Source organism: Crotalus tigris, unplaced genomic scaffold (assembly GCF_016545835.1).
Source record: "Crotalus tigris isolate CLP2741 ecotype Arizona unplaced genomic scaffold, ASM1654583v1 scf7180000021566.449902, whole genome shotgun sequence".
Taxonomy (NCBI): Eukaryota; Metazoa; Chordata; class Lepidosauria; order Squamata; family Viperidae; genus Crotalus; species Crotalus tigris.
The window spans coordinates 292,517-319,502 of NW_024098568.1; the positions used below are offsets into that span (position 1 = coordinate 292,517).

The following is a 26,986-nucleotide window of genomic DNA, read 5'->3' on the forward strand; positions in this document are numbered from 1 at the left end:
CTTGCCACAGTTGTTAAGTGAATCACTGCAATTGTTAAGCTAGCAACATGGTTGTTACGTAAATCTGGCTTCCCCATTGACTTTGCTTATCAGAAGGTCGAAGGTTGTTAGTAACAGTTGTGTGACTAACTTAACTACTGCAGTGATTCACTTAACAGCTGTGGCAAGAATGGCGTAAAATGAGGCAAAATTAATCTGTCTCACTTAGCAACAGAAATTGTGGGCTTGTGGTCATAACTTGAGGACTACTGGTAACGGGATGAAGACAACTCCATAGGTAACCTAGCCCCATGCCACGTAATAATATGCCAAACATCTGGTAACCCTAGCTAGTGGAGAAAGCCCTAGATACAAGGGAATGGGGCATGCACAATACTAGCCCAAGCTAAACAGGAGGTCAGGGGCTTATAATCTCCCAACAGTCCCTGACTCTGCCACTGCCAACATGAGCAGCCTGTAGTGTCCACAGAGTACATTAAAAAAAAAGTCAAGATGACAGAGCTTCGGTTGCATTGAAATGATTGTCATCTGCACCTTTTTGACTGCGCCCTGCAGACACCCCTGTGGGCTACAAAGCATGGCAGGTTTTACATCCCAACACTGCCACTCATTTCAACCCTAATGCCGCCAACTGTGGCTCTAAGGCAGACATGTCAAACACAAGGCCCGGGGGCCAGATGCGGCCCTTGAAGCGGTTTCATGTGGCCGGCGAAGCCATCCTGGAAACAAGGAGGGAACGGCCCCCACTGCCTTGGCCCTGGCCTGTTTTTCTCCCTCCCTCATCTCAAATATTTTCCCACCTTTCTGTACTTAGGAAGGAAGGAAGGAAGGAAGGAAGGAAGGAAGGAAGGAAGGAAGGAAGGAAGGAAGGAAGGAAAGAAGGAGAGGGAGGGTCTGAAGGAAGTCCTGCCTGCTGCCCTTTCCCCTAACCCTAACCCTTGCCCCCTCCTCCTGGTCTATCCTGGGGTCTCCCATCCTATCGCTTTGGATAAAAAGCCGGGTCTCTTCCCATGGAGAGGGAATGGGCCTCCCTCTGACTTTGCCCTCGTACCCATCATGAGCAAACTGGGTAAGAAGAGCAAGTACAGCAGCAGCAGCCTTGAGGAGGAGGTAAGTACAGCTGGGCGCCCCCTTGGGGAAGTGGCGCTGGGCTTGGTGCTGCAGGTGCTAGAGGGCCAGGCTGGGCATTTGACCTCTGCTGTCCAGGGCTCCTGGCAGCCCACACCACCATCGAAACCCCCCCCCCCCGCATAACCTGAGAGGAACAGTGAGGCTCCTCCAGTGGACCATGCCTTGGCACTTGCCCTGGTCCCACCCCCTTCTGCCAGAGACCCTCAGATCTCTCCCACTCCTGCCCAGGCCCCCACAGGCACCTTTGAAACGAATGATGTAGAGCTGGCCACGCCCACTCAGTAGACCACACCCACTCCATCCACGCCCATCCAGTAGACCTCACCCACCCTCGCCACCCCCTGTAGGGCAACTGCAATGCTGATGCAGCCCTCAATGAAATTGAGATTGACACCCCTGCTTTAAGGTATCTCACACCTGGGCTGAAAACACAATGAAGTCAATATCACAGGGACCCTGCAGAAAAAGGCACAATTTAAGCCTGGTTTCTTTTCACAGAGACTGGGGAACAGTATATACAGTATAATTTGTATCGATATAAAATGATGTTTTATAATTAAGGTTATATATTTTCAATTGTATTTAGAATAATGTTTATGCAAATCCTGTTTACCATGTGGAATGAATATCTACTAAATTACAACTCTCTGGTTTATGTTACTTATTCATCAACCATAATTAGATTTGTGCTCAGAAAATGGAAAGAGCATTTTGGAAATTAATTGGTGCTGATGCATGTTATTAAAAAGTTAAGAGCTGGAGAAATTCCTGCTTTTTTCAACAGAGATAAGTTTGTTGTGTTCCTCAAGTGCCCTCTCCTGGTGCTCAGAAGACTAGTACCAATAAATATCTGGCACGTGGCCCTTGAAAATAAGAGAAAATAATTTCCAAACTGTAAACCCAACTCTTCTGAGTCTCATTTTAAAGTAGCAGAGGATGGAAAAGCCAAATTAAAAAAGTCTATTGGAGTTGAGAGGTTAATAAATTCAAATAAAATATTTAAAAAGGGCAGCACAACCTAGATGGAGAGGGATAGAAGGGCTTGTTTATTCTTTGTATATCTACTTTCAAAGAGAGTTAGGTTTTTTTAAACATTTTCTAAACATGTATTAGTAATATAGGAGTAAACCCCACTGAATTCAACTGAGACTTTATCTTATGCACTCCAAATCTCTATCCCTATATTGTACACCAGTGTTTCTCAACTTCAGCAACTTTAAAATGTGTGGACTTTAACCCCCAGAATTCCCTAGCCAACCATAGGGTGACTAGGGAATTCTGGGAGTTAAAAGTCCACACATTTTAAGGATGCTGAAATTGAGAAACGCTACCTTATCTACTTTCTTATTGGGAATAAATCCATTAAATTCCATCCATAAGTGCGTGCCTGCATAGGATTACCCGGCAAAATATTTGTTTAAGACCTTCCAATGAAAACCGGAAGTCTTAAACCGCCTTGATTATCTCTAAGCCTAAGAAGGACGGAAGCCTATTAGAAAGGGTGACTCTCTCTCCCACCCTCTCTATGACTGGTTTTCCGCGTCGCTTCCTCTTCCAATTGGTCCTTCGAGTTCCTGGTTGCCGGGCAACACGAGTGCAGCCGCGCGGTGCAGGCCGGGAGGGGAAAGACAAGCGGCATGGATGCCCACCACCTTTTCCGGAAACTCGGAACTGGAGCCAAATTCGACGTGAGGCGGTTCAGGCGGGACGCGGAGCGTTTCGGGGTGAGGAACGGAGGCCACGTCTTCGCTGTTGGGCGGACGTCCATGGCATGGTTGAGCGAGGGAGGCTGAGGGGATGGTAAAACTGAAAATTCCGCCTGCGGCCCATTGATTGGAGTGGAGTCCGAAATGCATGGACCGCACTCGCCTCAGAAACCATTTTTGCTGCTATGATCATTATTTGAAAACTACTTTTTCCTAAGAGGAAATGTTGTATTTGCAACAAAATGGGATTTTTAAAAAAAAAAATTCTAAAATATTCCCAACAACCCTGTGAAGTAGGATAGTCCAGTATTACTCAACCGTGGCAAGTTTAAGACAAGTGGGACTTCAACTCCCAGAATTCCCCAGCAGGCCATGCTGGCTGGGGAATTCTGGGAGTTGAAGTCCCACTTGTCTTAAACTTGCCAAGGCTGAGAAACACAGGGCTAGTCTGAGGCAGAGACTGGATATGCAGAAGAGACTTTAGAGGATTACTCATAATTTATATGTGTGTGAATGTTAATTTGCATCTATATGCCATTGTCAGGAGTGCTGGGGGTTTTGTTATTGGCCATCTCTGTTTTTCACGGGAGAGAAAAATGTAATAAAGGTAATCCTCGACTTGCGAACACAATTGAGCCCAATATTTCTGTTGCTAAGCGAGGCAGTTTTTAAGTGAATTTTGTTCCATTTTATGACCTTTCTTGTTTCCATTTTATGACTTTTCTTTGTGAATCACTGCAATTGTTAAGTTAATAACATGGTTGTTAAGTGAATTTGATTTTCTCATTGACTTTGTTCAGAAGGTCGCAAAACATGATGATGTGACCCCGGGACACTGCAACCATCTTAAATACATGCCAATTGCCAAGCATCCAAATTTTGATCACAGGACCATGGGGATGCTGCAATGGTTGTACGTGTGAAAAACGTTCATAAGTCACTTTTTTCAGTGCCATTGTAACTTTGAACAGTCACTAAATGAATTATTATAAGTTGAGGATAAATGTATAAATCCTTAGATCTATTGCTAAATTTCCAGTCTGCTGTTGGATAGGAATTCTTAACTCCAAAGAGCTCAGGGTGGCTAGACTTTCATATTTTAGATTGGACTGAAAGAGATTTGGAAAAAAAGTGGTTCAGCTCCTGCATTGTTTCATTTATATGAATAGTTTGTTTGGGGATAGTATGCTTTGTGACACAGTAATTGTATTTTGTTAATGTGAGTGTAAGTTTAAATGTAAAAGAATCCAGCTAGGGCAAACAGACACATGCAAATACAACATAACCCTGTAAGAGGGATAAAATAGGCCAGTGCTAATTGATCAAAAATTGCTATTAATTTTTGTTTTGTTTTGCCTATGCATATTATTGGTCCTTAATTCTCTCTGGGAATATAGCAGACAAGTGGAAACTGCAATTAAGGACTCATGCTAGTTTTACACCAAGGGTCTTCAAATTTGCCTGGCTGAGGAATTCTGGGAGTTGAAGTCCACAAGTCATAAAAGGGCCAGGTTTGAAGACCCCTGTTTTACACTGAAGAAACTATGTGGTTTTATATAATTTCAGGTACTGAGAACTAAAGAAGAAGCAACTGGGACATCAGAGATTCTTGGATCTCTTGATTTTTTTGGAAAGAAAACAAAGGAAAATGAACTCCATGAAGCTCAAACCAAAACATTGGAACTGTCTGATTTGCCCCTTGAAGAGGTAGCCATACCACAGGAAACACAATCTGCAAAGAAGAGAAAAGGAGATGAACAAAGTACCAAAGGGAGGAAAAAAAAGAAAAAAGGCCAGGGTAATGAAGGGCTGGCTACCCATTAACTTGAAACACATGAAATTGTTGTTGATTTTCTTTGAGTTGCATGAAAGTTGTAGTTGTTTCTTGGTATCTTGATACTTTTCACTTTGTTTTATTACAGTTTTGACCTACGTGTCTCGGATCTTTACTTTGCACGAAAAGTGGTTACAGTTCTATTTTATATAAATGTCTATGTAAAATTTGACTGGAACATACAGATTACACATTTTCATGGAGCTAGAACCATCACCTAGGCCAGGGGTAGGCAACCTTGGCTCTTTTATGACTCGTGGACTTCAATTCCCAGACTTCCTGAGCCAGCATGGCTCAGCATGGAAACCTCTCCCTTTCTCCCCCGCATGGCTGGCTCAGGAATTCTGGGAGTTGAAGTCCATGTGTCATAAAAGGGCCAAGGTTGCCTACCCCTGGCCTACGCCATTCATCCCAAAATTGATCTTACACATGCATACCCATACACATGTGGTATATGTTTTATCAAGTACTTAGGGCTTGGTAACAAAAGGAAACAACAGCCAATGACTTAATAGCCAGCCATCAATACCCCAATCAACATCTAAAAAGCCACACACAATAGGCACCATATAAAAACCACACACACAACACCGCAAAGCTCACACACTGCTAGAGAGAAATTCTCTGAGGGTGGGCTCAAGCACGAGTCTGAAAACTCGAAAGACTAAACCTGTAGTCCTGGTGACCAATTCAAATTGGATCCTCTAAAATGTACAATGGGTATAAAATGAAATTCAGTTCCCATTACTTTTGAAGCAATGTGCGTTGTGGTCCAATGTACTTGAAGCAGCCCAGGTTGCGAAGGCTATTATAAAATATCTTAAATGGTGGCCATTACAACAAATTAGTTTTATTCTTGTTTGAGGTTTAGATCAGTGGTTCTCAACCTTTTGTTCGCCACAGACCCCCTTTGAATACCTTTTGTGGCCACGGACCCCCAAGACTTAACATTTAAATCATAACATTTCTTTAAGTCTTCACGGACCCCCTGTGACAGCATCGCAGCCCCCCAGGGATCCACGGACCACAGGCTGAGAACCACTGGTTTACATGATGATGTTCTTGTATCTTTCAGAAACAGTTGCTATAATTCCTGGTACTGAAAATGATGGTATATTATGGATGTCCACTCTAGAGGCAAAACTTGACATTCCAAAAAACAAAGGTAAAAAGGAACCCAAAGCAGAGAAATTAAAACAAGTTAGACAACAAAAGGTGAGTTGCTTCTCTTTGGCATGTTCTCTAAAAATAAATGATCAATGAATGAAGAAAGAGGCATGCTATTTTTTCAAAATAATATACAGGTAGTTCTTGACTTATGACCACAATTGAGCCCAAAGTTTCGGTTGCTAAGTGAGACATTTGTTAAGTGAGTTTTGCCCCATTTTACAACCTTTCCTGCCACAGTTGTTAAGCGAATCACTGCAGTTGATAATTTAATAACCCGGTTAAGTGAATCTGGTTTCCGCCACTGATTTTGCTTGTCAAAAGGTCACAAAAGGTGATCACATGACCTTGGGACACAGCAACAGATCATAAGTATGAACCACTTGCCAAGCATCTGAATTTTGATCACATGATTATGGGGATGCTACAAAGGTCATAAGTGAAAAAAAAGGTCATAAGTCACTTTTTCCAGTGCTGTTGTAACTTTGAACAGTCACTAAATGAACTGTAAGTCAAGGACTACCTGTATTGGTTGGTTTAGTTTTATTTTTTTTTAAAAAAAGATTGAGATATATTTCACTTAAAAAGATTTGGGTTATGGAGGTACAAAAGCTATAAAAATTTTTAATATTTATTATATTGTAGCCTCCTAAGTATTTTCAAAGATGGCCTTAATAGCCACTTGAGAGCCCTGATTGACCTTTGAGGTTATGACTACTTTTTAATTTATGATGATTATCTGGCTCACTCATACATACACAGTGAGCAACATTCAAAATTATATAGAGATTGGCAAATGTATGGAGGTTACTAAATTGCATGCAGCCCTCCACCAAAATTTTCCTCAGACAAAACAACAAGCAAAGCATGGAGCCAATTTGGATTGCACTCCTGCTTTGCCTAAGTCAACCTGAAACTTTGAGGACCTCCGTGATGTATAAGATTAAAATGTAATTATTATAATGTAATTATAATGAGCGGAGGTGGCGCAGGAGTTAGAGTGCAGTACTGCAGGCCACTTTAGCTGACTGTGTTCAGCAGGTCAGCGGTTCAAATCTCACCAGCTCAAGGTTGACTCAGCCTTCCATCCTTCCGGGGTAGGTAAAATGAGGACCCAGATTGTTGGGGGCAATGTAAATATATATATATATATACATTGCTTACTGGTGTACACCGCTTAGAGAGTGCTTGCACTTAAAGCGGTATATAAGTCTCATAAATAAATATATATATAAATAAATGTAATTATTATACTCTGAGCTTGGTTGTTTTCTCGCAGACCTTCATTACCGAAAAAGGGAGTACTGGCGACTGATGATGTTATCCAGTTTGGTAATGAAACATTTGCCAGAAAGCCAAGTTCAGCAAGCATCAAGGTCCCCACATTTCAATCCTGAGCTACAGATATTCTCCTCTATTGATATCAGAGGGTTGGACTAGATCCGGGGTAGGCAACCTTGGCTCTTTTATGACTCATGGACTTCAACTCCCAGAATTCCTGAGCCAACATGGCTCAGCATGGAAACCTCTCCCTTTCTCCTCAGCATGGCTGGCTCAGGAATTCTGGGAGTTGAAGTCCACAAGTCATAAAAGAGCCAAGGTTGCCTACCCCTGGACTAGATGATCCTTCACATACTTTCCAAGTCCACAATTCAATGATTCTAGTCCCTCTTGACCAATTAATGAGTTAAAATGTCTGATGTTAAAGATGTTTATTAAAGATAAGCCATCTTTATTAGAACAGGAAATCTATAATTTAATAAACCTTGTGCTTCAACAAGGCACTCAGTTGAAACGGAGATGAAGTTTTCATCTGAGATACTGATATTTAATATGTAAATTACATGTAGATACAATTTAACCTTGCTCTTACCTTTTCCCAGATAAATCATTTCAGAAATAAGCACAAAATCTACATTCAAGGGACGGATCTCCCAGACCCATTTGCTTCGTTTGAAGAACTCGGAAGAGAATATAAAATCCATCCTAAGATTATGCAGAATATTGAAGCTGCTGGATTCCAGATCCCCACCCCAATTCAGATGCAAGCTATTCCCGTCATGCTTCACGTGTGTCCCACTTATATTTCCCTCAGAGAGGAAAATGGTGATGTTGTTGCCGTGACACGCTTTAGGCTATGAAAGAGGAATTGTGCTCATGTATGCCCATACACACATGTACTTCTACAGGTAGTCCTTGACGTACGACCACAGTTGGGACCAGAATTTCCAGGGTGATAGTTAAGTGAGTCACACCTGATTTTACAATCATTTTGTGGTCATGGTTGTTAAGCAAATCAATGCAATTGTTAAGTGAATCGCATAGGCATTAAGCGAATCGGGTTTCACCCATTGACTTTGCTTGTCAGAAGCTGGCTGGAAAGGTCACACATGGTGATTATGGGATGCCAGGATGCTGCAGCTGTTATAAATACCCACCCAGATTTTGATTATGTGACAGTGAGGATGCTGAGACAGTCATAAGTGTGAGGAGCAGTCATAAGTCACTTTTTTTGAATGCCATTATGACTTCGAACAGTCCCTCAACAAAAGGTTGTAAGTCAAGGCTTACCTGTACAGGTAGTCCTCAAGGTATGACTATAATTGAGCCCAACATTTATGTGGCTAAGTGAAACATTCGTTAAGTGAGTTTTGCCCCATTTTGTGACTTTCCTTGCCACAGTTGTTAAGTGAATCATTGCATTTGTTAAGCTAGTAGCCCGGCGGTTAAGTGAATCTGGCTTCCCTATTGAGTTTGCTTGTCAGAAGGGCGCAAAAGGGGATCACGTGAGACCCGGGACATTGCAGTCGTCATAAGTATGAACCAGCTGCCAAGCATCTCAGTTTTGATCACATGATCATAGGGGTGCTTCAAAGGTCGTAACTGCGAAAAATGGTCGTAAATCATTTTTTTTCAGTGCTGTTGTATCTTTGAGCAGTCACTAAATGTCATAAGTCAAGGACTACCTGTGCAGTGCAGTAGCTGCCTCTGAGCAAACGTAGCTATAATAAATATCTCACTGCTGCGTTTCTAGTGGAAGGATTGATGGGGGTCCACCAAGCAGGACTGATTTCAGGACGATTGGCATAATTGCTACAATTGCTTGGTGCCCTCAGGGTGTTAGAAGCGCTTACCAGCCTGCAGAACTGAAATTCATCTGCCTGCTTTGTCTCCCCCGCCCCTTTGCCAGTTTTGGTGCACCTATATCAGGGGTCTTCAAACATGGCCCTTTCATGACTTGTGGACTTCAACTCCCAGAATTCCTCAGCCAGACACGCTGGTTGAGAAATTCTGGGAGTTGAAGTCCACAAGTCATAAAAGGGCCAAGTTGAAGAACCCTGACCTATATGTTGTTTGTGTTCAGCTGAACCGTGTTGCTTTTCCTTTTGCATCCCAGGGTCGTGAGCTCCTGGCTTGTGCTCCCACTGGCTCAGGGAAGACATTGGCTTTTAGCATCCCCATTTTAACCCACCTCAAGCAACCGATGAATAAAGGTTTCAGAGCTCTTGTGCTCTCGCCCACGCGGGAACTCGCTAGTCAGGTAAGGTGGCTTTCATCTTCTAAATTTGGCTTAAAGATATAATAATAATAGTAGTAACGTTGGAGGGGACCTTGGAGGTCATCTAGTCCAACCCCCTGCTCGGGCAGGAAACCCTACACCATTTCGGACAAATGGCTGTCCAGTCTCTTCTTAAAAACTTCCAGTGTTGGAGCATTTACTGCTTCTGGAGGCAAGCTGTTCCACTGATTGAATTGTTCTCACTGTCAGGAAGTTTCTCCTTAGTTCTAGGTTGCTTCTCTCCTTGATTAGTTTCCACCCGTTGCTTCTTGTCCTGCCTTCAGGTGCTTTGGAAAATAGCTTAATTCCCTCTTCTTTATGGCAGCCCCTGAGATATTGGAATACTGCTATCATGTCCCCCCTTGTCCTTCTCTTCGTTAAACTAGACATACCCAATTCTAGCAACCGTTCCTTATATGTTTTAGCCTCCAGTCCCCTAATCATCTTTGTTGCTCTTCTCTGTACTCTTTCTAGAGTCTCAACATCTTTTTTACATCGTGGTGACCAAAACTGGATGCAGTATTCCAAGTGTGGCCTTACCAAGGCATTGAAGAGTGGTATTAATACTTCACGTGATCTTGATTCTATCCCTCTGTTAATGCAGCCTAGCACTGTGTTGGCCTTTTTGGCAGCTGCAGCACACTGCTGGCTCATATTTAGGTGATTGTCTACTAGGACTCCGAGGTCCCTCTCACAGTTACTACTATTGAGCATGGTGCCACCTATGCTGTACTTGTGCATTTGGTTTTTCTTGCCTAAATGTAGAACCTTGCTTTTTTCACCATTGAATTTCATTTTGTTAGTTAGTGCCCAGTGTTCAAGTCTGTCCAGATCCTTCTGTATCTGAAGCCTGTCTTCTGGAGTGTTGGCTATTCCTGCCAGCTTGGTGTCGTCTGCAAATTTGATGAGTTCCCCATCTATCCCTTCATCCAAATCGTTGATGAAGATGTTGAAGAGTACTGGGCCCAGAACAGAGCCCTGGGGCACCCCACTACACACTTCCCTCCATATAGATGCAGTTCCATTGAGGACCACTCGCTGAGTACGGCCGGTCAGCCAGCTACGGATCCATCTGGTGGTGGTTCTGTCTACCCCACATTTTTCTATCTTGTCAAGTAGTAGGTTGTGATCTACTTTATCAAATGCCTTACTGAAGTCCAAGTAAATTATGTCCACAGCATTCCTCTGATCCACTAATTTTGTCACTTGGTCAAAGAATGCAATAAGATTTGTCTGGCATGATCTATTTTTGACAAACCCATGTTGGCTTTTAGTAATGACTTTGTTTGCCTCTAGGTGTTCGTTGATTCGTTGTTTGATTATCTTTTCCAGGATCTTCCCAGGTATTGAGGTCAGGCTGATAGGTCTGTAATTTCCTGGATCCATTTTTTTTCCTTTTTTGAGGATGGGAACTACATCAGCTCTTTTCCAGTCCTCTGGTAATTCCCCTGTGTTCCAGGATCTTTGAAAAATATAGTTCAGTGGCTCCGATATCACATCTGCCAGTTCCTTGAGAACTCTGGGGTGTAATCCATCTGGTCCTGGCGATTTGAACTCATCTAGGCTGGACAGGTGCTCCCTAACCATTTTCTTGCCTATCTTAACTTGTGTTTCTGTTTTGTTTTTTATGGCACTATTTTTGATAGGTTGGTCTGTTTTTTCCCTTTGTGTAAAGACAGATGCAAAAAATGAGTTAAATAGTTCTGCTTTCTCCCTGTTGCTTGTCACCTTCTTGCCACTTCCACCCACTAATGGACCAATCATTTCCTTCACTTTTTTCTTGTTTTTTACATGTTGAAAGAAGCTTTTTTTGTTATTTTTGACTTTGGTCGCAAGCCTTAGTTCATTTTGAGCCTTGGCTTTCTTCACTTCATCTTTGCAGGCTCGGGCTATTTGCTGATATTCTGACTTAGTTATGTTCCCCTCTTTCCACTTTCTATACTTGTCCTTTTTATCTTTCAATTTGTCAGAGAGTTCTTTATGCAGCCATGCTGGTTTCTTTTGAGAGCTGTTATTTTTCCTCTTTGTTGGTATTGTGCTAGACTGTGCTTTTATTATCTCATTTTTCAAAATTTCCCAAGCTTCTTGAGTTGTTTTCCCCTTGAGGATTCTCATCCATGCAATCCTTCCCAAGCTCTCTCTAAGTTTATTGAAATTAGCTCTCTTGAAGTCCAAGACTCTATGTTCAAACAGGCAGCAGGCTGTTCAAGCAAAGCACAATAAGTATGGATGAAGGTGTTAGTCAAGGACAGGGGTCTCCAAACTTAGCAACTTTAAGACTTATGGACTTCAACCCCCAGAATTCCTCAATCAGCATGGCTGGCTGAGGAAATGATGATGATGATGGAAGGGACCTTGGAGGTCATCTAGTCCAACCTCCTGCTCAGGCAAGAAACCCTATACCATTTCGGACAAATGGCTGTCCAGTCTCTTCTTAAAAATTTCCAGTGTTGGAGCATTCACCGCTTCTGGAGGCAGGTTGTTCCACTGGTTAATTGTTCTAACTGTCAGGAAGTTTCTCCTTAGTTCTAGGTTGCTTCTCTCCTTGCTTAGTTTCCATCTGTGGCTTCTTCTCCTGCCTTTAGGCACTTTGGAGAATAGCTTGACTTCTGGGAGTTGAAGTCCACAAATTAACTTAGAGTGGCCAGGGTTGGAGACCCCTGGTCTAGAAGCAGGAAGGCCCAGGTTAATGGCTATTCTCAGGCACAGAGCTTCTCTCAGATGGGGGGGGGGGAGTTAGCCCAGTCATTCTTTACCCAACCTATACCACAGAATAGTAGCGGTAAAGAAAAAAAGGAAGGAGAGAGTTTAGTGTTTAGCCTCCAGTCCAGTGGTTCTCAACCTTTCTAATGCCGCGACCCCATAATACAGTTCCCCATGTTGTGGTGACCCCCAACCACTTATACATCACCGGGTGCCAGGGGTGTGGCCAAAGAAAAGGGGGGAAAAATGGCGGACAGCCTTGTTTGACGACCCCCGTGAAATGGTCGTTCGACCCCAAATGGGGTCCCGACTCACAGGTTGAGAACCACTGCTCCAGTCAAAAAGCTCGAGAGAATCTTCCCCTATTTGGGGAGGATTTATTTTTTTAGCTGTACAAAGTTTGTGGAAGTTGCTTTAGTGCATGGTGGTTACCGCTTGTCTTTTGTTAATTTGTTGCCCAGAGTCAGATCAGATTGCAGTAGTCTCCCAAGTACTGTTAGTGGAGTATAAATTTAACACAGGGGTCTTCAAACTTGGCCCTTTTATGACTTGTGGACTTCAACTCCCAGAATTCCTCAGCCAGGCACGCCCCCATGTAAGCCACCTTGGCCTTGTTTATTTATTTCATGGATTTGTATGGATGCCCATCTCATAGGCCTGATGGCTAACAGCTGAAAAACAGAATAACGATATAATAAAACAAGCAACCAATGTTTAAAAAACCAACAACAGAGATAACATAAAATAATACAGCAGCCAAGACCATCTCAGTTAACTCAACCACGATCAAGAAACAGGCTTACCCATACCCTCAGGGCCCCGGGCTTGATGGCAAAACCAGATTTTTAATGCTTTGCAAAAGGCTAGCAGGGTTGAGGGAATCAGGCCTCAAAGGGCAGCTGCCAGAAATGGCTCTGCTCTTGGCCCTCGCCAAATGGCACTCTTGCAAATGGAACTTAGAGCATGCCTCTCCCGCGGCATCCCCCATGATGGGCAGATATACTGCTGGGGTGGGAAGGGTACAGATAGTCCTCAGCTTACTACCACTATTGAGCCCAGAATTTCGGTCATAAGTCGTTAAGCAGGAGCCCACACGACCTGAGTCAAATTTAGGACTCTTTTTTTTATGAAGGTCATTAAGAAAGTCATGGCAGTCATTAAATTAATCGTGATGGTTAATTGAATCCAGCATATCTGATAAGTGGCGTTTTTTGACAGTTTCTGCTGGAAAATGGCAAAAAAAATCATTGCAAATCACAGTTATGTGACTGCAGCTCACTGCATCCAGTTGTAAATGCGAGCCAATTGCCAAGTGCCTGAAAAGCGAAAATGTGACTGCAAGGTGGGGTTGCAGCAGTCATAACTTTGAGGACAGGTCATATGTAGCTTTTTTAAAAATCCGTTGTTACCTTGAACAGACAGTCATTAAGCGAGGTCCACATGTACATCCTCAATGACTATCCTCCAGGTAACGTAGCAAATCAAAGTGGACCACCATTTTAATAGTCTTTGGTCAATATACCAGTACGCTGCAAAAGTCTTCCATTTCCTTCTCTTCCATTATGATGGTCCCCGGTGTATTTCTTTTCTTTTCTTCTTCTTCTTCTGAAAATAACAGTGACCCTTCCGATATTTAAATCTGTATTTCAGCTGTAATAAATATGTGTCTCATTTCTCTCCCTTTTAGACCCACAGAGAGCTACTTAAGTTGTCTGAGGGTATCAGCTTCAGGATACATTTGATTCACAAAGCTGCTGAAACAGCAAAGAAATTTGGGCCAAAATCTTCTCAGAAATTTGGTAAAGTAGGAATGAATAGGGATCCGTATTCAACTCCATCTCCTTGCTTTTTTCTAGCTGTTCTTAACTGTTGCTTTTTCTACAGATATTTTGGTGACTACTCCAAACCGACTTATCTATCTGCTGAAACAAGACCCCCCAGCCATTGATCTGACCAGGTAAAAAGGAATAGAAACACCCACCAACCCCCATTTTTTAAATGTATGCCTATATTTGGTGACAGTTGCTAAAGGATGGGCCTGCGGTGTTTGTGCTATTTGTAGATTTAATTTTGTCTAAAGATGTTGATCCCAAAAAATCCCATGCCAATTAAAATTTATAATATATACATAAAGTAAATGTCCATAGAGTTTGCATAATTTTGCTAGCTGGTAGCAGAAAAGAAGGGTGGTTGTGAAGAAGCATGTAGGAGAAACAGTGTTCATCACAGAGGCGCTTATAAGAAAAGTCAACTATATATCAATTAGCAAATCATTAAATATCCATACCCTTTTGTTCTGATATTTGCTCACCAGCCTTAATAAGGCCATCTAGAATGTGGCAGTGAGCAGTGATGTGATTTTACTGTCTATGTAGCACCTCCTAATTGCAGCCTTATCTTTTCTGCCCTAGAGTTGAATGGCTGGTGGTGGATGAGTCAGACAAATTGTTTGAAGATGGGAAGACAGGATTCCGAGACCAGCTGGCTACCATCTTCTTGGCATGTTCCTCCCACGTTGTCAAGAGAGCCATGTTCAGTGCAACATTCGCGCATGACGTAGAGCAGTGGTGTAAACTCAACCTGGACAATATCATATCTGTATCCATCGGAGCAAGGTGAGTGTTGGGATTAAAGATTGGCTCTCCCTGATTGAGGGTGTATTGCTCTCGGCAGATGATTCATTCTCCTTGCCTTTTCTCTACTGGAAGGGAAGTCACTTGCCCATTCACTTCCTGCTCTGGAATCAAATTCTTCCCATGGAGTTCCATTGCTCCTCTTCCTACTCTGGGCAGTTTCCATTGCTGTTGCTTGCCCTGCTGAAGAGACAAGCAGTTTTTTAGCTAAGCTGAAGCAGCTGCTTGACTTTTGATATACAAAGTCCTTTGGACTCAAATTTCATCTATCAGATGGTTGTTTAGGCTGCAGTATCCCACCTGTCTCCCAAGGTCATTCCCACATACAGAAGGGGAGCAAGGTTATTCTAAGTGGCTGCTGATGCTGAGCTGCTTCTTATTCTGTGAACTCTGCTCACTAAACTTCATTTTGTGAAGTCTTTGGTGTTCTCCTTAATCTCGCAACACATGGACAGACTCAATCATACTTTGAACTAGGAAACTGAACATCCTACGCTAGCGGCCCCCAGCTTTTAGGCACCAGGGACCGTTTCTATGGAGAGAGGTTTTTCCATGGACCAGAGGGGGCGTGCCTGCATCCCGCGGATGGGGCTTCACTTGTTTGCGCAGCCCAGTACCAGTCCACGGACTGGGGGTTGGGGACCCCTGTCCTTTTCCAAGCTAAATCCAAAAATGTTAGAGAATTCTCGGAAGCCTGGCTGTCATGGTTCTGACAGATGAAACTCTTCAAAGAACTTCGAGGCATTGTTTACCTTAAAGAATCTTTATTTGAGTAGCATAGCATCAGCACTAACATAGCCGAAGCCAAAAACTGAGTTCTCCTCCCCTGAGCACATAGTATCAAAGCACAATTCCCTCCCCCAATTAACAGTCATAAATCACATTCCCCAATTTGTTTGAAATGCGGTCTTCCCCTCCAGCTCTCCAGCCTGGCTAATTCTTTATCATCTCTTATTTCAATAACCTTGTTTCTCAGACTAGGTTCAGTAATGTTATGTCTATCTAGCTCAGTGGTTCTCAACCTGTGGGTCGGGACCCCATTTGGGGTCGAACGACCATTTCACGAGGGTCGCCAAACAACGCAGTCCGCCATTTTTCCCCCCTTTTCCTTAGCTGTGCTACTCCCTTTTATTCTATTGGCTTTTGAAAGCCAATAGAATAGACTCTCTTGAATAGAGTCTAATTCTATTGGCTTCCAAAAGCCAATAGGAATTGTCCAGGCTGTCTCTGCCCTGCTGAGCTCGCCAAAAGTCCCATTCTGCAAACGGTGCTGCACCAGTTGAGTAGTCCTCGACTTACGACCGGTTGAGTAGTCCTCGACTTACGACCGGTTGGGGATCGCGGCATTAAAAAGGTTGAGAACCACTGATCTAGCTAAACTCTCATGCACATTCCTGCCCCCAGCATCATCTAGTTCTAACTCTGAGCAAAAGCAAAAGAAGAAAATGGTTGCATCTCCATCTGTTGCCAATGCAAAAACATCCGTTGTTAGCAGCGATGACACTGGCATTCAGACAAATCAACCATCAATAAACACATTGAGATAAACCATGTTTTCGTGCCATTTGAAAGAAAAAAATAAACTAAGAAAAAAAATAAAAAGACCAAAGAGATCTTTTTCATGTTGATATTTTTCCTTTAAAATGTTTTGCTTCTCATCCGAGAAGCAGTGTGAATTGAAGAAGCCTCCTGGATGAGAAGCAAAACTTATTCAAAGAAAAAAAAACCCCAAGAAAGTCCAGTTTGCCTTTTGAAAAGCACCTTTAGGACATTTTGAGGAAAGATGTTTTCTGGACCCCTTGTAACACTTCCTGAATGACACAAGGCAAATGTAGAAAGATTGTTTATATGGGAGTTCATCTAAAAAAAAATGTTTGTTAAGTCTGAGCTGTCTTCAGTACCTTTACTTTTTGCTTCAGAAATGCTGCAGTCGAGACGGTGGATCAAGAGCTCTTATTTGTTGGATCAGAGACAGGAAAATTGTTAGCTATGAGAGATCTTGTGAAAAAGGTAATTTTGTTTTCATCTCGAGTCTGTCTGTTGGGCAGTTTTCTGCGCTGAATCAACCTGGTATGTTCTTAAAGCAGAATAAACGCATCTTGAGGGATGCAGATGTTTTAGAAGAGGAAGGTAGAAACTGTTAGAGATATATAATTCACTTGAAATGCTAAGTGAGAATACTCTTTCTTAAAGATACCTTCATATTGAAAAGAAGGAAGGAAGGAGAGGAATGGAGAAAAAATGCAGGCCTCAAATTCACAACCAACCATTTTCATATCAATAAGCTATGATTATTTGTCTCATGGGATAGCAGCCTATGAGCAAATCAGTGCTTCTTCCCTTCTTCCTCCTCTGCCTTCCCGTCCTCCCTTCCTTCGCCAGCCCGTCCCCTCTTTTTTCTTTCCCTCCCTTTCTGCATCAGATTGGGGAAAGCTTGTCTCTATTGACCGCCAATGTCTCTACAAGGTTTAGACAGATTTGTTTTCCTCGGATAGGTCCCAAACCAATGGGCCCAACATTTTAAGACTCAATTGGACTTATTTCAGAACACCTTGAATGTTATGTGATTGTGTTGATGTAGACCAGGGGTCTTCAAACTTGGCCCTTTTATGACTTGTGGACTTTAACTCCCAGAATTCCTCAGCCAGGAACGCTGGCTGAGGAATTCTGGGAGTTGAAGTCCACAAGTCATAAAAGGACCAAGTTTGAAGACCCCTGATGTAGACTTAAGAGTACTTTCTGAATCTGAAGAGTGAATTGACTAGACCAGCTGACAGTCACAGCATTGCAGTACTTCCTGTCTGGACTGTCACCTCACCTTGGCTCTCTTTTTCTTCTTTCTCCTCTGTTACAGGGCTTCAGACCTCCAGTCTTGGTGTTTGTCCAATCTATTGAACGGGCTAAAGAGCTATTTCATGAGCTTGTTTACGAAGGCATCAATGTGGACGTCATTCATGCAGAGAGGACCCAACAACAGGTGGGAGAGGCTTTTGGGGGTATGGAAGAACATTTTATAAGTTAGTTAACACAATATCAAAGTTGGAAGGGACCTTGGAGTCCTTCTAGTCCAACCCCCTGCTGAAGCAGGAGACCCTATACCAGGGGTAGGCAACCTTGGCTCTTTTTTGACTCGTGGACTTCAACTCCCAGAATTCCTGAGCCAGCATGGCTCAGCATGGAAACCTCTCCCTTTCCCCTCAGCGTGGCTGGCTCAGGAATTCTGGGAGTTGAAGTCCACGAGTCATAAAAGAGCCAAGGTTGCCTACCCCTGCCCTATATCATTCCAGAAATGTAGCTGTCTAGTTTCTTCTTAAAAGCTTCCAATGAGCCATCCCACTTATTGATTGTTCTCACTCTCAGGAAATTTCTCCATGGTTCTAGTTCAGTGTTTCTCAACCTTGACAATTTTAAGGCATGTGGACTTCAACTCCCAGAATTCCACAGCCAGCATTGCTGGCTGTGGAATTCTGGGAGTTCTTAAAATTGTCAAGGTTGAGAAACACTGTTCTAGTTGGTTCTGCTCTTGAGTAGTTTCCATCCATTGTTAGTTCCTGCTTAGTCTTTTTTTTTTCTTTCCTGGTTCTTGCTTTTTGGAAAGTTTTGCTAACTGGCTGCCTTCAAGAGGGCGTGTTCTGAATTTTGGCGGAAGAGAAGTTGCTTCTGCAGGTATTTAATCATGACTTAGGTGAGGATTTGTCTCCCTCCCCTCTCCCTAGAGAGATAACGTAGTCCACAGTTTCAGAGCTGGGAAGGTCTGGATCCTTATTTGCACTGCTTTGCTGGCTCGAGGGATCGACTTCAAAGGAGTGAACATGGTTATCAATTTTGACTTCCCCAGCAGTGCCGTGGAATATATCCACCGGATAGGTGAGTTTGAGGTTCTGCGTTTTAAATAAGAGCATTTTTATCATTTCAGCTATTGAGTCGGGGGGAGCAGGAGAATGCAAGCCAGGCTTTTCACAGCTGAGACTCACAGGAAATAACCTGCATGATTTTTATCAAAAAAAAAAAAAAAAAGAGACAAGAGCAATCACTGCTTGGAAAGTCCTGCCATTGTATCCAATTCCTTTCTTTAAAAAAAAAAAAAATTCATTAAAGTTTAAATATAAAATACAAGGAAGAAACAATAGGGAAATTGAGGAATTGGGATAAAATTCACTTAAACAAATGTCTCATTTAGCAACAGAAATTTTGGGCTCAACTGTGGTCGTAAGTTAAGGACTACCTGTACTGGATTACATATTTGAAGGGCAACAAATCAGTCTTCAGTTGCATCCTTATTGGTCAAGATCATAATTTTATCTTCAGAAAAAAGAATAAGAGGAGGAGAGAAAGAGAGGGAACAAACAGAAAAGCTCAAGAGATCTAAAAGGAAGTCATTGCAAACTGGAACTGCCCTACATTTATTTGAATGTGTCACACTTAGACAGTTGTCTATGGAGATTCTCAGTCATCCAGGTCATGGTTGTCCCAAAGATGCTTTTTCAGGAGGCAACTGGACTTTCTTGTTTTTCTTTGAAGAGGTTTCGCTTCTCCTGCAAGAAGCTTCTTCGGCTCTGACTGGATGGTGGGGAATGGAAGGATTTATTTCACCACTATCCAGTCAGAGCCAAAGAAGCTTGTTGGATGAGAAACGAAACATCTTCAAAGAAAAACAAGAAAATCCAGTTGTACCAGATTAGATTTGGCATTTTAGTAAACACCATTTTTTTTGGGCATGAGGCAAAATTTCTTTCTGGTAAATGATTATGGCCCTTTTCTTGTTGTTATTGTGTGTTAATGTTGGATGCTGTCCAGAGTAACATTGTTTGAGTTGGGAAACCTTCTAAATCTGGAAAGGATGGGGGGGAAGGGGAGAGGAGGAAAGGAAAGAAAAAGAAAAGGAAGGGAAGAAAGAGAGAAAGGAAGGAAGGAAAGAAAGAAAGAAAGAAAGAAAGAAAGAAAGAAAGAAAGAAAGAAAGAAAGAAAGAAAGAAAGAAAGAAAGAAAGAAAGAAAGAAAGAAAAATTCCATTTAAGGAGAAAGTACTGATTTATTAAGATTTTCACAGCAGTCAAGAATGCTTAACTGCTTTAATTCATTGCTTAGCTCTGAAGATGCTGCATTTCTTTTTCGTCTTGAGAAACGAAAATTGAAAGTTGAAAAAGTTTGCAACACTTTCACAGCTTGAAATGTTCTCTTGGGATCTAATTGTGGAATATGGCTGAAATCATGGGCTCTCTCTGTATGTATGTATGTATGCATGTATGCATGTATGTATGTATGTATGTATAAAATCTATAAAGCTGTCCATCTCACCAAGTTGATGGTGAGTGGCGCACAACAATGGATAACTATATCGATGATAGATCTCTGATTGGATCAGACCTAGTAAGGATCCTTTCAGCAGCAGACAAAGGTCTCTGGTTTGTATTAACAGTCTGAATTATGGAGATCTCACTTTTGGAAATGTCTTTGAAACCGCCTGCTCATCTGGCTCCTGTCTCTGTCTTCAGGAGCTCCCCCTTTACTGCTACGTAGCCTAAACGCTGTTCTCTCTTGCAACAGGTCGCACAGGGAGGGCGGGCCACACAGGAAAAGCAATTACCTTTTTTACTGAAGATGACAAGCCATTACTGCGAAGGTACCTCTTCCATTCAGGGCTTCGTTTACCTTGTTCGTGAGCTTGATCATTGTCGAGCAAGTCAAGCCTTCAAGAATGGCAATATTTCCTCCTCCATCTTCCTGGTCTGCTATCAAAATGGCCAAAGGCCTTGACCCACTGACTGTGAGCTGCATTGCAGCAGACTCCGTATCTTGGCTTATATAATAATAATAATAATAATAATAAGAATAATAATAATAATAATAATAATAATAATAATAATAATAATAATAATAATAATAATAATTTGGCATTGACAAATTCGCTATTAGTCAATTGCAAAAGGCAGCCTTATTAGGAACTGCTTCCATCCTGCGACGATATCTGTAATACCATCAAACATCCACATATGCCTATCCCAGGTCCTGGGTAAGGACTCGATAGGTAGACAAAATGCCAAATCCAGTCTGAACATCTGGCTGACTGTGCGATGATCGATAATAATAATAATAATAATAGTAATAATAAAGTTGGAAGGGACCTTGGAGGTCATCAAGTCCAACCCCCTACTCAGGCAGGAACCCTACACCATTTCAGACAAATGGCTGTCCAGTCTCTTCTTAAAAACTTCCAGTGTTGGAGCATTCACCGCTTCCGGAGGCAGATTGTTCCACTGGTTAATTGTTCTAACTGTCAGGAAGTTTCTCCTTAGTTCTAAGTTGCTTCTCTCATTATTTATTTCCCACCTTTGTTATTTTTTTATAAATAACTCGAGGCAGCAGACACACACAGTGCTCCTTCCTCCCCCTATTTTCCCCATAACAAAAACCCTGTAAAGTGGGATGGCCCAAAGTCGTTTAGCCTGCTTCCATGCCTAAGGCCAGACTAGAACTCCCAGTCTCCTGGTGATAGGCCCAAAATCACCAGGGTAGCTTTCATGCCTAAGACCAGACTAGAATTCCCAGTCTCCTGGTGATAGGCCCAAAATACCCAGTCAGCTTTCATGCCTAAGGCCAGACTAGAACTCCCAGTTTTTTGGTAATAGGCCCAAAATCACCTGGGCAGCTTTCATGCCTAAGGCCAGACTAGAACTCCCAGTCTCCTGGTGATGGCCCAAAATACCCAGTCAGCTTTCATGCCTAAGGCCAGACTAGAACTCCCAGTCTCCTGGTGATAGGCCCAAAATACTGTCAGCTTTCATGCCTAAGGCCAGACTAGAATTCCCAGTCTCCTGGTGATAGGCCCAAAATCACCCGGGCAGCTTTCATGCCTAAGACTGGGCTAAAACTCACAGTCTCCTGGTGATTGGCCCAAGGTCACCTAATTGGCCTTCATGCCTAGGCGAGACTAGAGCTCTCAGTCACCTGGCTTCTAGCATGTCCACAGAGGAGTGATTTTTGGAATGGGATATCGTACTTGAGAAGCTATTAAGACAGTTTGGGCCCAGATTGCCCATCCCTTACCTCTGCATTGGCAGGAGCGCAGATGAGCGCTTGATCCTGAAACTTTAGAAAATAAGCTAGGAATGGTCAGCTTTAGCTTTTTCTCACTCCTTTTTTCCTCCTGCCTTTCATCCCTTGTTTTCTTTTAGCATAGCCTCCGTTATTCAGAGAGCTGGTTGTCCTGTGCCGGATTACATAAAACACTTCCGCAAACTGCAGAGGTATGCTGTTTGGGGGTCAAGGTGAATGGAAAAACTAAGACAGGAAGAATATAGTGTTCTGGGTGTTTCTAATTGCTTGAAATCACATCAGCTCTCTCCTGATCACTGCTGAAGTTAAGATCAAACTGGTGCTCTGGGCATGCCACTTTTGACCCTTGATAACAAGCAGGCAGGGAGATTTGCCAGCGTTAAGAAAAAAAGGGCCTGAGTGCCTGATTGTTGCTTTACATATTTATTTCAGAGATAATGCTTTGCTGTGCTAGCCCTCTATGGGGGATTCCCAAGGGTATAGTCCCAAAAAAATGATGGGGACAAAAGCCGCCAGCTGCATCCCAACTGCATAATAAGAGCCAGGTCTAAGGCACCGATCAGAGTCCTCAGAAACCCTGCTTAATGTCTTCCAGATTTCCCATTCCTTATGATCTTTTTAATGATTTTTTAAAAAATAAAATAAACAAAATAGGAAGTGGCATGCTACAAAACAAGCTCCAGGAGCATCACTTTTTACAGTTAGTCCTCGATTTATGACCACAGTTGAGCCCAAAATTCATGTTGATAAACGAGACATTTGTTAAAGGAGTTTTGCCCCATTTTATGACCTTTCTTGCCATGGTTGTTAAGTGAATCACTGCAATTGTTAAGTGAATCACACGGTCGTTATGTGAATCTGGCTTCTCCATTGACTTTGCTTGTCAGAAAGTTGCAAAAAGTAGTCACAGGATCCCGGAACACTGCAACCCTCATAAATATGAGCCAGTTGTGTATAGCATGTTTAAATGTGTGTTAGGTATGTGTACACTTTGAGAGCCAGCAACTAAATTTCATTTGTAATGTGTGCCAACGTGCCCACAGTAAAAAAAAAAAATAACAATAAAGGTTATCTATCTTAGTTCCCAAGCATCCAAATTTTGATCATGTGACCATGGGGATGCTGCAGTGATCCTAAGTGTGAAAAATGGTCATAAGTCCCTTTTTTCAGTGCCATTTTAACTTCAAATGGTCACTAAATGAATGGTTGTAAGTCGAGGACTACATATAGTTGTCAGGAATGAGACCTACGCTAAATGTTTGGGATGGTAGAGTCATGCTGGGCCTGGTGGAGGCTAATTCCGGTAAATGGGCTCTTTGTGACTAACCAGTGAGATCTTGAGGTTGCTTTCTTACTAATTTATTCTCTGATATGCTTTTAAAACTTTTTAAATAATGATTGTTCTTATATGTTTTATTATTTTATAACTTTGTAGCCCAGAATAACTTCTTGTGAGATGGGCAGCTATATAAATCAATCAATCTTTCCATCCATCCATCCGTCTATTATATCACATTAAGCAAATCTTCTAAGCCATGCCTTTTTTTGAGGATACTTACCACATGTTCTCAAAATTACAAATATGGTCCCAGCTCAAGGTGTCTTTTATTTAGTTATTTTATTTTGAATTCTCCCCAATTTCCTTTCCTAAATTAAATAAATATTATTTTTCTCTTTTTAGTTTCCGGGGTTCCTCCCACCCCCACCCTCTGCCTTCTTTTAGAAATTGAATGAGTGAAATGGAGAGGCTGCTTACAATTTGGTGCAATATGTGCCAGTCATATATATTTTGTGTTCTTGCAACTGAATTTTCACACTTGTTTCTAGTTCAAGGTGACTGAAACATGCCATATGCTTTCACTCTTTCTCCTTCACTCTTCCCTCCCCTTTTTTGGGGGGGAGGGGTCAGGTATTCCTATAACCAAATTATGGTTTGCACTGACTGTCCAGACCAGAATGAGGAGTTCTGTTCAGATTAGCTCTCTGGTGGATTTGATAGTTTGCCAGCTCAGGTTCACAATAAGGAACAGGAAAAAGAAAGGGAGCAAGGAAGGAAACTGAACTGTAAACTTTGCTAAGGAACTTTTTCTATTTTATTTTTCCTTTCTTTTCCCCCTGCCCTGAATGTCATATTCAGCAAGCAAAAGAAAAAATTTATAAAGAAGCCCTTGGAAAGGGCACACATCCTTACATCTCCTAAGTTCTTACAAAAGACAGCCAAGAAAAACAAGTAAGTACATGCTCCTGTGCCCAAAAGATTTTTTGAAAAGTGTTGCATATAGATGTAAATATAGGAGCCAATGAAATAACACCAGCAATTTTTAAGAACATTCCTAGAAAGACCTAAGAGTAGGGTGCTTTCAATTTGCCATTTTGTAAATTTCCCATTAAGGAATGAATCATTTCCCAGTGGATCCTTAACAGAATAACAGAGTTGAAAGGGACCTTGGAGGTCTTCTAGTCCAGGGCTTTTCAACCAGTGGTACAGGTACCACCTGTGGTACTTTGGCACCTGGCAGGTGGTACGCGACCATCCTAGAAAAGTAGCGGGGGAGGGGAATGAGCTGAACCGGTGGCAGCATTGCACAAGCCTGAGTGAGAGATGGCTGGAGCTGCAGGGCTGTCAGGGCTCAGCGGAAGCACCAGGATCAGTGCCAGGCTCCAGCTGGAGCTCGGCGCTGATCCTGGCGCTTCTGCTGAGCCCAGAAGAAGCACCAATCAGCTGGAATGTTGCAGCATCTCCAGGGTCTTGTGATTTACATTCAGATGCTTGGCAACTGACTCGTATTTATGACGGTCACAGTGTCCCAGGATCGTGTGAAGTGACCAAAACCTGCTCCAACCACCCAGCAGATGGGGGGAATAAAAACCAAGCACCCCCTCCCCCCGCTGCCAATCCTCAACAGAAATGCTCACAACAATGAAAACCTCGGACAGGAGAAAGAGTGTGGCCAGGTAGTCTTTCTCGGCTGTGTCTTGGGAGCACTTTTTTCAGAGCCATTGTAACTTTGAACAGTCACTAGGCAAACTATTGTAAGTTGAGGATTACCTGTACTTTATCACTTTTTTCCTTTTTTGGTCATCAAGTTTTTGACACTTTGCTAGGCGACTGGTGGTACTCGGATGTTGCCATATCCTAAAAGTGGCAAAATGGGTGAAAAGGTTGAAAAGCCCTGTTCTAGTCCAACCCCCTGCTTAAACAGGACTGCGTATCTTCAGCAGAACCATCTCAAATAGCTTTAGACAGTATACTACTTCTGTGTGTCAAAAATCTTATTAACATAGCAATAGATGCGACTGTTTTTATATAAATCTGTCACTCTTTGAGTTAGCTTTTAAAAAAATAGCTCTTAATAGGCTTTTCATCCCATTCCCTTCTTTATTAGCATATAAACACAGTATCTTCGTTCTGTTTATTCTACTTTGTATTAATATTTCACTGGAAGCTGCTGTGTTATAAGTGGCATTAAAAACAATACAATTAAATTATGCTGTATGGAATACAGGGAATAGCCTTTGTTTGTTTCTGGCTGTGATTTTTCAAAGTTTTGAATCAAGGTAGTACAGGTGGTCTTTATTTAGTGACTGCCTCATTTAGCGACTGTTCAGAGTTACAAAGTTGATGAAAAAGTAATTTCGCAACCAATCCTTGCATTTATAACCTTTGCAGGTCTGTAAAGTGAAGGAAAATGGAAATGAGATCATAAGCAGTCATGGTTTCATTTATTAAACATCTTGCTTAATGATCAAATTGCCTGTCCCAATTGTGGTCGCTAAAAAAAAGGACAACCTTTATTTCCAAGGATCCATTATTCCTTTTGAAAGTCAATTTCAAGCCACCTGAATACAAAGTAGTTTGCTCCCACTGATTGTGGGTTTTCAGCTATAAACAAGCCACCCAGAGTCCTTGGAAGTCAGGTGGTATACAGGTTTAATTTAGTATTATTCCTATTGAAATGAGTACATCCAACTACAAAAAAGTTAAGCAGTCATTAACTTTTGGTTTGGTTTTAAAGTTTCAAAAATTGGCTGTGGTCATTATAACTTATTTGTTCCTTTTATTTTTAATAGGACCCTTGTCCAGAAAAGGAAAAAGAACTCCAAAGAAGTCCGAAATAACAATTCTCAGATACAGGCAACTCCAAAAAATTGATTCAGCTGCTTTGTCGAAATAAACAAGGATTCTTTGATCTTTGCAAGAAGTATAAATCTGAGGAACCCTTTTTTTATGGGCAAATACTTTGATATATGTTTGATTCTTTGATATATGCGAGTTGCTTTTTTGTATTGTACCTTTAGCTACAGGTTATCTTATCCCCCAGCCCCTGGTTATGGATGAACTTGATATCAGATCATCCTTTTTGGTGACAATGTGATGATGCAAATACAAGCGTCACACCACACAAAAGATATCCAGATGCAGTCATCTCCAGTACGGAAAGGACTCCAGATGCAAAGGACTCCTCTTCTGATAAATGACTCTTAGCTCACAATAAAAGGGAGAACTTCTACTACTAATCTTTGTCATTGATTATGGGAGATCAAATATTAGAACGTAACCAATTCCATGATGGGAATATAAGACACAATTGTGTTGTCCTTATAATGGACCAGAGGAATGCTGTGGATATAATTTACTTGGACTTTAGTAAAACATTTGATAAAGTAGACCACAACCTATTACTTGATAAGATAGAAAAATGTAGGTTAGACAGCATCACCACCAGATGGATCCGTAGCTGGCTGACCGGCCATACTCAGCATGTGGTCCTCAATGGAACCGCATCTACATGGGGGGAAGTATGTAGTGGGATGCCCCAGGGCTCTGTTCTGGGCCCAGTGCTCTTCAACATCTTCATCAATGATTTGGAACGGGATAGATTGGGAACCAAGCTGGTAGGAATAGCCAACACTCCAGAAGACAGGCTTAAGATACAGGAGGATCTTGACAGACTTAAACATTGGGCCCTATCTAAAAAAATGAAATTCAATGGTGAAAAAAGTAAGGTTCTACATTTAGGCAAGAAAAACCAAATGCACAAGTATGGTATAGGTGGTACCTTGCTCAATAGTAGTAACTGAGAGGGATCTCGGAGTCCGAATGGACAGTCACATAAATGTATACTGCAGCTGCCAAAAAAGCCAACACAGTGCTAGGCTGCATTAACAGGGATAGAATCAAGATCACGTGAAGTATT

The 26,986-nt window shown here is 42.1% G+C and overlaps 1 protein-coding gene across 3 annotated transcripts; it reads left to right on the forward strand.

The window, feature by feature from the left end:
- The first annotated feature begins 2,698 nt into the window (after positions 1–2,698).
- DDX52 (DExD-box helicase 52) lies at positions 2,699–26,306 on the forward strand. 3 transcript variants are annotated; one of them, XM_039318812.1, is made up of 15 exons: positions 2,699–2,855; positions 4,404–4,635; positions 5,747–5,886; positions 7,722–7,907; positions 9,236–9,379; positions 13,788–13,899; positions 13,985–14,057; positions 14,512–14,715; positions 16,653–16,743; positions 17,588–17,710; positions 18,450–18,600; positions 20,280–20,355; positions 21,908–21,979; positions 23,926–24,018; positions 25,860–26,306. In XM_039318812.1, exons 1-15 carry the CDS (start codon positions 2,769–2,771, stop codon positions 25,939–25,941), a joined length of 1,866 nt encoding a protein of 621 aa, XP_039174746.1. In that variant the 5' UTR covers positions 2,699–2,768; the 3' UTR covers positions 25,942–26,306. The 3 variants fall into 3 exon arrangements, with proteins under 3 accessions (XP_039174746.1, XP_039174748.1, XP_039174747.1); XM_039318814.1 differs by lacking the exon at positions 4,404–4,635 and having other exon boundaries at positions 2,731–2,855; XM_039318813.1 differs by lacking the exon at positions 2,699–2,855 and having other exon boundaries at positions 4,407–4,544.
- Positions 26,307–26,986: the final 680 nt, after the last annotated feature.

Bases quoted from the DNA above. Each gene is read 5' to 3' on its own strand.
- DDX52 (XM_039318812.1), top strand. From the start codon at position 2,769: ATGGATGCCCACCACCTTTTCCGGAAACTCGGAACTGGAGCCAAATTC. The intron at 4,636-5,746 runs GTAATGAAGGGC...TGTATCTTTCAG, and splicing joins AAAAAAGAAAAAAGGCCAGG to AAACAGTTGCTATAATTCCT. The intron at 9,380-13,787 runs GTAAGGTGGCTT...TCTCCCTTTTAG, and splicing joins CGCGGGAACTCGCTAGTCAG to ACCCACAGAGAGCTACTTAA.